Source organism: Cucurbita pepo, chromosome 11 (assembly GCF_057944985.1).
Source record: "Cucurbita pepo subsp. pepo isolate OVF chromosome 11, ASM5794498v1, whole genome shotgun sequence".
Lineage (NCBI taxonomy): Eukaryota > Viridiplantae > Streptophyta > Magnoliopsida > Cucurbitales > Cucurbitaceae > Cucurbita > Cucurbita pepo.
In genome coordinates this window covers 16571018-16584145 of record NC_141808.1, presented here as the reverse complement: position 1 = coordinate 16584145, position 13128 = coordinate 16571018, and the positions used below count along the sequence as shown (strand labels likewise).

At 34.9% G+C, this 13128-nt stretch overlaps 1 protein-coding gene across 1 annotated transcript; it reads right to left on the bottom strand.

The window, feature by feature from the left end:
- Positions 1-5077: 5077 nt before the first annotated feature.
- LOC111805163 (axial regulator YABBY 5) lies at positions 5078-8435 on the bottom strand. The gene is made up of 7 exons (XM_023690088.2): positions 8244-8435; positions 7549-7668; positions 6132-6273; positions 5987-6035; positions 5791-5866; positions 5585-5659; positions 5078-5388 (listed from the first exon to the last, which is right to left on the bottom strand). The coding sequence occupies exons 1-7, from the start codon at positions 8316-8318 to the stop codon at positions 5344-5346; spliced, it is 582 nt and encodes a 193-aa protein (XP_023545856.2). The 5' UTR covers positions 8319-8435; the 3' UTR covers positions 5078-5343.
- Positions 8436-13128: the final 4693 nt, after the last annotated feature.

Here is a 13128-nt window from a genome sequence, read left to right as displayed (position 1 = left end):
GTAGATAATATATGAGGTGTTCATTGACGTTCTTGACAGTAAAAAAAAAATAATTAAAACCTTTCTTTTACCAAAGTCTATAAATATTAATGAAATTTTTAAAATTTTAAGTATATTTTTTAAATAATGAAAATTTTAAAGGTAATTTAAATCAAATCATTAACCATTTTCATTTAAAATTAATCCTAACAATATTTTTTTAGATTTTTTAAATTTTTTTTACATTTAATTTAAAAGAAAAGTATTAAGAGAGAGAAGTATGTGGGGGAAGAGAGAGAGAGGAGAAATGAATGCCAAACAGACTTGAATTTGACGTTTCAGATTCTAAGTGTCAGAATATGTTTTCTGACATATAAGTCTGAACAATTTATCAATAAATAAATATATATATATATATATATATATATATACCTTTTTATATTATCCTTTTTACACTTTATCGAATTTTTTTTTTTTTACTGGAACGGTTTCACGATACATCTTTTCGTACTCGCCTTTAACCCAACTATCAATCTAGCTATTCTCGGTTGTTGCTTTAAGGGGTCTCCTTACTTTCTGTGGGTATATATATATATATATATATATATAAGTAAGATAAAAATTTGTTGCATATGTATTTGAGAACTGTACGTCGATATTAAAGTTACGAGAAAGCGTGTCAATTTAGAACAATACACGAGCGAGAGTAAATAACAAAAGTTAAAAACTTGTGATATAATATATTAAATACAAATACGAGTTTATTGCACATGTCTTAAAGAATAGCAATGAAATATATCTATGCTGAGAATGTGTGATATTTTTGTAACAGCTCAAGTCCACCTCTATCGGATATTGTCCGTTTTGCTTCGTTACGTATCGTTGTTAGCCTCACGATTTTAAAATACGTCAATTTGGGAGAGGTTTTCACACCCTTGTAAGGAATGCTTTGTTCCCCTCTCCATCCGAGGTGAGATCTCACAATTCACCCTCCTTGGGGGCCAGCGCCTCCGCTGGCATACCACCCAGTGTCTGGTTTTGATACCGTTTGTAACAACTTAAGTCCACCGCTAGCAGAAATTGTTCGCTTTAACCTGTTACAAAATGATTTGACAACCTGAATAACTCTAACTATTCAATCCAAACCGTAAAGGTTATGTTAAGTTAGACAATATCTGCTATAGCGGTGGACTTGAGCTGTTACAACTGGTATCAGAGCCAAATACCGGGCGATGGGCCAGCAAGGACACTCCCCCAAAGGATTTGGATTGTGAGATCTCACGTCAATTCGAGAAGGAAACGAAACATTCCTTACAAGGGTGTGGAAACCTTTGCCTAACACACCATTTTAAAATTATGAGACTAACAGTAATACGTAACAAGCCAAGCCAAAACGGATAATATCTAGACATATCAGCTATAGCAGTGGACTTGAGCTATTACAATTGGTATCAGAGCCAAATACCGGGCGATGGGCCAGCAAGGACACTCCCCCAAAGGAGTTGGATTGTGAGATCTCACGTCAATTCGAGAAGGAAACGAAACATTCCTTACAAGGGTGTGGAAACCTCTGCCTAACGCACCATTTTAAAATTATGAGACTAACAGTAATACGTAACAAGCCAAGTCAAAACGGATATATCTAGACAATATCAGCTATAGCAGTGGACTTGAGCTATTACAATTGGTATCAGAGCCAAATACCGGGCGATGGGCCAGCAAGGACACTCCCCCAAAGGAGTTGGATTGTGAGATCTCACGTCAATTCGAGAAGGAAACGAAACATTCCTTACAAGGGTGTGGAAACCTCTGCCTAACACACCATTTTAAAATTATGAGACTAACAGTAATACGTAACAAGCCAAGCCAAAACGGATAATATCTAGACATATCAGCTATAGCAGTGGACTTGAGCTATTACAACTGGTATCAGAGCCAAATACCGGGCGATGGGCCAGCAAGGACACTCCCCCAAAGGATTTGGATTGTGAGATCTCACGTCAATTCGAGAAGGAAACGAAACATTCCTTACAAGGGTGTGGAAACCTTTGCCTAACACACCATTTTAAAATTATGAGACTAACAGTAATACGTAACAAGCCAAGCCAAAACGGATAATATCTAGACATATCAGCTATAGCAGTGGACTTGAGCTATTACAATTGGTATCAGAGCCAAATACCGGGCGATGGGCCAGCAAGGACACTCCCCCAAAGGAGTTGGATTGTGAGATCTCACGTCAATTCGAGAAGGAAACGAAACATTCCTTACAAGGGTGTGGAAACCTCTGCCTAACGCACCATTTTAAAATTATGAGACTAACAGTAATACGTAACAAGCCAAGCCAAAACGGATATATCTAGACAATATCAGCTATAGCAGTGGACTTGAGCTATTACAATTGGTATCAGAGCCAAATACCGGGCGATGGGCCAGCAAGGACACTCCCCCAAAGGAGTTGGATTGTGAGATCTCATGTCAATTTGAGAGGGAAACGAAACATTCCTTACAGGGTGTGGAAACTCTGTCTAACACACCATTTTAAAATTATGAGACTAACAGCAACACGCAACGAGCCAAATCGGATAATATCTAGACAATATCGGCTAGTAGAACCAACCCAAAATTTCAGATCGATTCAAAAGATTGACGGGTTTTTTTCGATTCATGATTCTTCGCCTTTAATAATGGTGTTTCGAGTGAAAGTGATTCTTTAAGAAGTGAAAATGGAATTCCAGGTGCCCTAAAATGAAGATTGTGGTCCAATTGTGAAGAACTCCTTTTGCTTTCACATAGCTCATAGTTTATTATGAGTTTGGTTGGACACAAAAACACAATCTTTTTTCAAGGATTTTGGCTTTTGAAACCAAAAAAAGATAACACTTTTTTCTCCCCTTTTCCCAATCAATGTAGATCTACGATTTTTTCTTCTTCAAATTCCCATTCGTTCGTCTTCTCGATCACTCTACTCGACTCATTGAATGGTAAGAATTGTTCTTTTCGATAAGAACATGTCACGTTACCAAATGAACTTTCATGTTTATATGAATTTTGTTTCGTATTCTTTTACCTGATCTGAACTTGATCTTTATTGCTAACAAAACAATGAAAATCACGGGTAGAAATGGTATTTACAAACTCGTTTTTCGTGAAACGAGAAGTACTGAATAAGATCGAGAGCACAAAAATGTTCCGTTCTTTAGGTCATGGCATAATGAATTAAGGGATGCTAGATCAAAAAAACAATTCAAAATGGCTTTCCATCCATTTGTTCCTCTTTGGGGATTCCTTCAATTATTCATTGTTTGGATTCCAAGAAAAAGAAAATGGATTGTGAAGCAAATTTAATGAAGGATATGATGCTGCTCATAAAGTCCCACTTGTTTGCTCATTGAAGATTAAATGTATACAACATTCCATTATTGAAAAAAAAATCGAAAAGTATACAATGCTCGAGAATCAGATCAAATCGAACAACCCGACCCAAATCATAGATTTGTTTTCTCAGTTTAAGTTGGGTTGAATTTTTTAGAAAATCGAAAATTTGGATTGGTTCGTGCGTTGCAACCAAACCCAGCCCTACTTTTAGTGATGCATGCTGACTTATAAATGTTTAAAGCATTGGGATGAATTGGGTTGTGAGCTCTACTTGAGTTGCTCGAGTTACCAACCTAACCAACCCAAAATTTCATATTGGTCCAAAAGATTTTTTCAACCTAATCCTTGTACACTCCTATTGATAGTCGAGATGAAATGTTAGCTTCATCTAATTCTAAATTAATTAAATATATTGTTCTTGATATAATTTCGAGACATTCCGTATACGAGTCTCCTCAAACACACTTTATTGCAATTGATTCGATCATTCCTATCAGGACAGTTAGCGGAAATTAACATTCTTTAGACTAGAAATCTAGAAACTTAGGGTTTGGGTAAATTGTTTCTTAGAAAACGAATTTTTACTCGAACTTTAAAAAATAGATGAAAATAGTTTTTACGAGCTTAATTTACGGGACCGAATCGTATCGTATCGAATTCGATATGAGTATCATAGAATGATTCAAAGTCTATATATTTGTGCCTATTTGCTTCCCTTATTGCATGAAAAGCATACAAAGGCAAAAGGAAAACCTGATATGGGAGCAGTGATAGTCATGTTTTTTGGCTATGCATCAAAGCTTCCCCTTTTCCCCCTTTCTAATTATTAACCTTTATCAATAAGCCCACTTGTTCTTTGCCCACAAAAATCAAGTTGCACCAAAATTAGGGTTACGTTTTTTTTATACGGTAACCGCGTAGAGTTTCTCGTAAAATAGTCTCGTAATTTCAGGAACAGGGTTGCCTCCTCACATACAGGATACCGATATGCACGAACTACACTTTCGATTTTCTCATCTGAGAATATTCGGTCTCGGGTAGGTTCGAATCCTACATCGCTTGCTTAACTTAAAAAAAAAAAAAAAAAAAAAAAAATACCGAGTGAAGAAATAATGTAACATTCTAAGCCCACGGCTAACAAATATTGTCCGCATTAGCCCGTTACGTATTACAATCAGCCTTACGGTTTTTAAAACACGTTTATTAGGGAGAGGTTTCCACACCCTTATAATGAATATTTCGTTCCCCTTTCCAATCGATGTGGGATCTCACAATCTATACCCCTGGGGACCCAACGTCCTCACTGGTACACCGCTCGGTGCCTAGCTCTGATACCATTTGTAATAACTCAAACCCATCGCTAGCAGATATTGTCCGCTTTTATTCGTTACGTATCGTCATCGACCTTGCGATTTTAAAATGCGTCTATTAGAGAGAGGTTTTCACACCCTTATAAAAAAATGTTTCGTTCCTCTCTCCAACTGATGTGGGATCTCACAATCCACCCCCTTAGGAGCCTAGTGTCTTCACTGGCACACTGCTCGTCAACTGACTCTGATACCATTTCTAACAGCTCAAACCCACCGCTAGTAGATACTGTCTGATTTTACCTGTTACGTATCGCCGTCATCCTCACGATTTTAAAATGCATCTACTAGTAAAAGGTTTCCACTAATGCTTCGTTTCCGTCTCCAACTAACGTGAGATCTCACAAATAATATATTAAAAACGTGATATTCTATTAATTATCTTAGTTTCCCAAGAAAATGGGATACATGCATATTAAAATCAGACAACATAAAGGAAAGGCAAATTTCAGTTCATAATTTAGACAAACATTTCCCCTAATAACCAATAAAGTAATTGCAAATAAACATAGAAATCAAAGCAAACATATGCATGGCTGTTAATTTCATCACTTGAAATTACCCAATTTGTTCTTGTTTTTGGCTTAGATCATGTTCTTCAAACCCATCATTTCCTCAATCAATAGTGCAGCCCTGGCACTGACATCAGATGCTTCTCAGATCCCTATCAAACATTAATAATAATAAAAAAAACCCATCAAAATCCTCGTTCATATCGCGCTCGTCTCGTCTAATAACAACAAATAAAACAAGAAACCATTCGTTTTCTACGATTAAAGAACTAGAAAACTCAAAACGAAATCGTAAAACGTCAGATAATCGATCGAGCATTTAACTATTTCGTTACGATATCTACTCACATCGTTCTTCGTCTTAGCTTGGAGATTGTTGGTTTCCAGCATGAGGCCAAAATGAATATGTGGGAAATGTGCCCACTGCCATTTCAGAATTAAGCAAGTGAATACCCAAAAGATTGTCATATTTTCTTATGAACAAACAAACAAAAAAACCCTAATTTTTATGAACTATGAACATAAGTTATCCAAAAAAAGAAAAAAGTACTTACATTTTTAGCAGCAGTACTGAATGCTTCCCTGTGGGTAATATCTGGATTATTTGCTTTGATCCTCTGGATTTCCTCTCTGAATTTGATGTAATTTTGTCAGATTTTAAAAGAAAAAGATGAACTGAAATGACCCATGAAACAATAATTTATATAAAAATCACCAAAATAATAAAGTTTTAATTTTTATTGTTCATACTTTATGAACTGATTATATGCAGAAGGTACTCTCTGCTTCTTCTCGGGAGCTGAAAAAAGAAAATAACAACTCAGAAACGTAAATATAGAAAATTTAATGATTAAATTAAAGAAAAATTTGATTTTTTTTTTTTTTTTTTTTTTACCTCGATTGATGATCCTTTGATCATCATTTGTAGGGTTTCTAATTGGAGCTCTCATCTTCATTTTGTTGTTGCATTTTGATGATGAACCCAATTCAGCTCTGTAATGATCAGCTGCAAGCCCACTGTGGGTGTGGTTTGATGCCTAAATTTATGTGTTTTTTTGTTTAAGAGAGGGGAAAAGGGCAGCTCAGAGAGAGATGAAGCTAAATTGTTGATACCCATTTCATGAAATTTGATTTGGCTTCATGGGTTTTTTTATTTTTGAGGGAGAATAAGAAACGAAAGTTAATTATGTTCTAATTAAGCGATGTTAAGATCTCGTTTGATAACTATTTCGGCTTTCTGTTTTGAGAAATTAAGTTCATAAACGTGCAAATTTGTACTAAAAGTTTGATTTTTGTGTTTTGATCGATATTTTTGAAGAGCAAGTCGAGTTTTGAAAACTAAAAAAAGTAGTTTGAATTTGACTCAGAATCATGAGAAAAACTTACATCTTGTATGATAACGGTTTGGTTTTTAGTTTTTGAAGATTAAGTTTACCAACCCTGTTTCCCGGACTAAAAAAAAGTTAATTTGACTATGAATTCAAGCGTTTTTCCTTAACAACGATGAAAATCATAATCGAAAGATTAAGAGGAAACAAGCAGAAACCTGAAAATGAAATCGATAACAACGAGGGTAAAAATCATGACGAAATGTTTAAACCCATTTCATAAAATTTGTTTTGGCACATGGGTTTTGTTTTATAAGGAAGAACAAATAAGCTAATTTAGAGAGAGATGAAGATGAAGCTAGTTATGTTCCATAAAGAGGGAGAGACAAAGATTGATTAAGGTGGTCTTTTGAGACATTAATGTTATGTTTTAAGGATTTGAAGAGAGAGAAAGAGAGAATTTGAAAATGAGTGGAAAATAATTAGAAAATTTGTGAAAAGAAATTAAAAACCATCTGTTCATGGATCTGTTGTTTCAATAGTAGAAGACAAAAGCTTTGGAAAAGACGTAAGAGAATGAACCAAAAACAAAAAAAAAAACCCTAAAACGAACAATAAATAAATCACAATCAAATCAACCAAAAATAAATTTTCTAGAACAAAAAAAAGTGCCTCAAAGTTTGAAAATTTTCTTTTTTTGATCCAAAATTCCTAGCTTCTCTGATTCCAAATAGGTTATGGCGGCGGCCGCCGCCCCTCCGTCCCCACCACCACCACCATCACCGCCACCACTACCGGCGCTGGCTAGGGTTTTGAAAACTCCATTGACCCATGTTGGAAAATCAGTCAAAAACATGATCTTAGAAGAAAAAAGTGTTTTTTTTTTTTTTTTTTTCAATTTTGAGGGTTTTCCCCCGCCATGGCCGCTGCTGTTCTTCAGACATTTGAGATCTCTTCAATGAAATAAATAAATTAATTAATTACCTGAGAATTCTGCCATGAGAGAGATTGGAAAGCTGCAGCCATGTTCACAGACCAGAGATTGCTGCAGTGACCACATCGGACGGTCACGATGTCAAAGATATTGCTGCATGGAACACTCACCTGTTTGGTCGGAAAAAAAAAAAAAAAAAAAAAATCTGATTCATCTCCTAAACGAAAAAAATCGAAAATTTAAACAACCCCAGATGTTAGTTTTGTCAAAATTAGCCATAGAAAACTGAAGATCTAGGTTTCTCGATCTTAAGCGTTATTCGTTCTCGCCAATTTGAACATAGTTCAGCTGAATTAGGAGAACAAAAACAAACCCAGAAAGGAATGGTCATTTTATATATCTAAAAGCTTTCGAAAGAGAAAATCGAGCGCGTTCTTAGTTCGGCTGAATTAGAAGAACAAAAACGAACCCAGAAAGGGATGATCATTCTATACATCTAAAAGTTTTCAAAAGAGAAAATCGAGCACGTTCTTCGTTCTAACCAATTTGAACATAGTTCAGCTGAATTAGAAGAACAAAGACAAACCCAGAAAGGAATAATCATTACATATATCTAAAAGCTTTCAAAAGAGAAAATCGAGCACAAAAAGAGGGGAAAAACCAGATCTTGATAGCAAAAGTGAAGGGTGATGAAGAGAATAGATATCAATTTGTGTTGTTTGGATGAAGGTAGATAGCAATATACCGCAAGAACAATATTGCAAAAATTGCAGGGGATATAGCAGAGCTGCTCTTGTGCACTGTTGATGCAGCTTGACATGATTGAAAAAGGCAAAGCTTTTTAGAAGAGACTGGAAGTTAGTGTATGAAAATGAAGTGAAAGAGGCAAATAAATAGAGAAAGAAGATAGATGTGCTTTATTTATATTCTTCTTCTGGGTTCAATGATCAAAACAGTGAAACTTCTGGCTTATATATAGAGGAAAAAAACAAAACAATTGTATATAAATGTTTTATATTTAATTTTAAACCGAATTTTTACGCAATACCCACAATTTAAAATACTTTCGTTATACCAGAAATGATTGAATTTGTGTGAGATCCCACGTCCGTTGGAGAGGAGAATGAAACATTCGTTGTAAGCGTGTGGAAATCTCTCCCTGACAGACCGTTGGAGGAAAAGCCCAAGGAGGACAATAACTACCCGTGGTGGGTTTGAGTTATTACAAATGGTATCAGAGCTAGACACTGGGCGGTGTGCGAGTGAGAACACTAGGCCCCAAGGGGGTGGATTGTGAGATCCTACCTTGGTTGGAGAGCCAGACATTAGGGGTATTAAGGATGTGGAAACCTCTCCCTAGCAAACCCGTTTTAAAACCTTAGAAGAAAAGTTTAAAGAAGACAATATTGACTAGGGTTGATCATGAACAATTTTGATTGATTATGCATATTTGACGTTATTAAATTGTAAAATTTTGCCTGTCCCTTATAAAATTTATGACTTGACTCGTGGTTGATTATTTTGGAGTGGCGTATCATAGGATGCTTAGCGGGGATCCTCGTACATGATGAAAAACCAAATTCGAGTATGAGGTTGAAAATTAAAGCAAAATTATCATTTTCGAGTTTTGCTCACCCTTGGAGCGAAAACCTCTTAGAATGTTCGACTAAAATTGAGACTTGAAATTATGTGGTAGTGGTGACCTATCGAACTGTGTGGATATCAAAATTTTAGTTCGAGATCACTGCCGCACACTTCTAAGTCTCAATTTAGTCCAATTTGTAAAAGATTTATACCGTGCTCCAAGGTAGTTTTGAAATGTTTTTGAAATGTCAGAGTTAATATTATAAACTTCGAGATCATTACCACACACTTTCGAGTCGTAATTTCGTCCAACATGCAAAGGATTTATACTGTAATCTAAGAGTAGTTTTGAAATGCTTACGAAAGGTTAAGGGTAATATTGCAACTTTTGCTGTAAATTTTAGTTCGAGATCACTAACACACCCTTTTAGGTCTCAGTTTCATCCCACCCATAAAAGATTTGTATTCTAATTCAAATGTAGTTTTAAAACGTTCGTGAATAGATGATCATCATGGAGTTTCAGTAGTGCCCACGGCTGGCAGCAAAAGGCTGGGACCAGGAAGGCAAAAAAGAGAGATATAAGTGTGGTGGGTACTTATAGTGTTTTATAAGGCAAAAAAAAGTTGTTTCAGCCATGGCTGTGCTGTGCTTTGATGTGATTGAACCTTTTTGGCTTTCAAAGAACATGAAGAACAACAACGATGAAGAAGGACTAATCTCGATTTTCGATAATTATCGTGAAATGATAGGACTAATCTTCCAACGAGATGCGATGTTATATGACATGACTTATAAGATGTCGGTACATAGCAGCTTTTGGCTGATCACTATTTGAATGACGACAACGACTCGAGTATAATATTGAGCTGATTAAGACATTGTACTCTCATCTAAAACGTTAAACGTTCGAATCTTTGTTCTTAGATATTACAATAGTGATTTTAGCGTATGCAGTCAATTTCATTGGAGTAATCTTATGGAAAAGTGATTGAAACTTCCAAATATTCAAGACAACTTAAATTTGAGTATTCATGAGTTGGATTGTATGAGATCCTGCATCGGTTGAAGAGGGAAATGAATTATCTCTTTAGTGGACGTGTTTTAAAACCGTGATGCTGGCAACGATACGTAACGAGCTAAAATAGATAATATCCACTAACAGTGGGCTTGAGCTGTTACCGATCGAGACATTTTTAGACCAAATTTAATGATTCTGATTATAATTTATTTTTTTGTGATGTCCCACGTTGGTTGGAGAGGAGAGCAAAACACAATTTATAAGGGTGTGAAAACCTTTCAAAGGGGAAGTCCAAGGAGGACAATATTGGCTAGCAGTGGGCTTGGACTCGGGCCGTTACAAATGGTATCAGAGTCAGACATCGAACCATGCGCCAGCGAGGAGGCTGTTTCAAGTGTTGGTGTACCAGTAAGAACGCTGGCTCCAAAAGGGGTGGAATGACATATTTTGATAATGACAACACATTATGTTAATACAATTTCATGGAACTGTTTAGATCTTTAAATGTTTACTATTTTGAAATAGAACTTTTGCTATTCAATCTCTTCAAAAATTGAAGAACAAGTACAAAGGACACTGTCACATTTTATGAAAACCTTAAAAATTATTCCGAGAATGGTGTAACGATGACTTGGAACGGCCCGATCTAAATTTTTATTTTAGGTCACCACCACATAATTCTAAATCTCGATGTTCGTTCAAAATAATGAAGAATTTCTAATACTTCTATACGGGTTGAGTTGATCAAATTTTCCGAATCATCGAGTACTTTTAACACTCCTATAATCTTGTACATAATAGATCCGTAAATTTTTTAAAATATTAAATTTTAAGAACTGAATTTATAGTTTAACCGGAAGAAATTCACATTCAAATTATCTTATCTCGTGCAATATTATGTACAAGAATGAACCGATCTATGAATGAACCGATCTTCCGGTTAAACTATAAATTCAGTTCTTAAAATTTATGTGCAGGTTACTGCACATTCAAATTATCTTATCTCGTGCAATATTTTTTAACATTTTACTAACCGAGTTATGCTCGGGTTTACACGAGATGAACTAACCATATAATTTCGAAGCAAATTGGTGAGGGGCCATAGTTGATAAGTTAGCTACCCTTCTTGTTGGTGGTCCATTGAATTTCATTTTCTTGTCATCTTCAATAAGACAAATATAAGAAAATGAAGCCCTTCCATTATATCAAATTTTTTAATTTTTAATTTAATTTCCCCAAAATTGTAAGAATATATAGAAAAAATATATATTAATTTAAAGAAATTAAGGTATTCGGTACTGTTCTAAGAACAGCTCAAGAGACCGTCCAACATAGGATTGATTCAAACCAAACATCCTTAATTTTGAAGTTCTTAAGATTAAACTACCGAAAACTATGTACTTGATTGGCATAGATAGTAACTATCAATTCTTTTAAATTTTTTTATTATTTATAATTTATATTCTCATTCAGATATGATCTCGGTTCATTCATGTACTATTTTATTAAATCCATAACCATATTAACGATATGGTATCTGTATTTTATGTCTCATCTCGTTTTAGTCGCTCTACTTTTTAAATATCTAAATTTAATCACTGTACTTTTAATAATGTTAATCTTGAATTTCGTATATTTCTAGAAATAATAAAGAGGAGACTAAATAGCTTTCAATTATGGTAGCCTTTCTCGAAAGATTCCTTCTGCATTAATGTACTTCAATGAAAGAGATAAGATCCTTTCCTAAATCAAGATCGGGCACAAAATGCCAAGTTCGCATCTTTGTAATCTCGAAGTCCAATTAGCTCACAAACTGTCTCCTCAATCCAAGTGAGTACGAGAGCTTGGTAAGAGAGAATGTTGAATCAGAAATACATTAGATTACAGTAACATTTGCAACCACCAAAATGCAGCTCAGCTCCCGAACTGCTCTTCTCGAGAACTTAAAGCTCCGTATCTCTAAATAAGAAAAAAAAATAGTTGTGACTATTATTAGAGAAGTAGCTCGGTTCCTTTACTTCAGACTCGGATTCAACTAGCTAAGAATGGAACGTTTCGTTCGCCCATAGGGAGAATGTTGATAAAATGCAATTTACCCAAAGAGCCACTAAATTGGGTAAAGCAATAAAAGAGAGCATTATGAGGTAAAAGAGAGGTGGGGCAAGTGAGCATGCAATGGGTCCAAAAAGAGGCATATTTTGCACCTAACACATTAATCATCTTGAAAGTTGTGTCCCAATTTTCACTTCTATGGTAACATCTTCTCGATATTTACGTTTTGACTTGAAAAATCTGATCAACCCAATTCATTTTGTATGGTTCGGGTTGAGTTATAAACTTATTTGAGATGGTCGGGTTCAAATAAATGAAAATTTTACAGATTGAGTTGGTTCATGAATTATTCTACCACTTGATTGAGTTGCACCGACCAAACTTGAATTTATTGTTAATTTGAAAATACTTACCTATATTTATTTTATTTTTAATTTAATTTCATAATTTTTTATTATTGGAATTGAGTTACAAATTTTAATTAAATGTTCAAAAATAAATAAATAACGGAATAAATGATCGGAACAACGTGAACCAACCAACCTAAAAGATTTATAATTGGGTTAGGTCTAAATATGCTCAATATTATAGAGTTTCAATGTGGTCGGAGTTTTAAAAGAGTAAATGTAACCGGGTTGGTGTAGGTAATTATCGATTCTTTTTTATATATTTTTTAAAAAATTGTACACACGTCTCTTTAGATATATGAGTAAAAAATGAGTATATGAATAAATCGAGACTACGTTCGAATGAGAGTGATCATGGATTGGTAGTTACTATCTAAACCAACAAATGCACATTTTTCTCGATAGCTCTCAATCGTAAAAACTATCGAAATTAACATGTTTTGCTTGAAATAATCCTGTATCGGTTGACTTCCTAGGACTTTCCAAGTAAATAACATGATCATGTCACAAACGATGCAGGAGAATGCCCGAGTCATCTGAGGCGTTACATTTTAAATTAATTAATTTA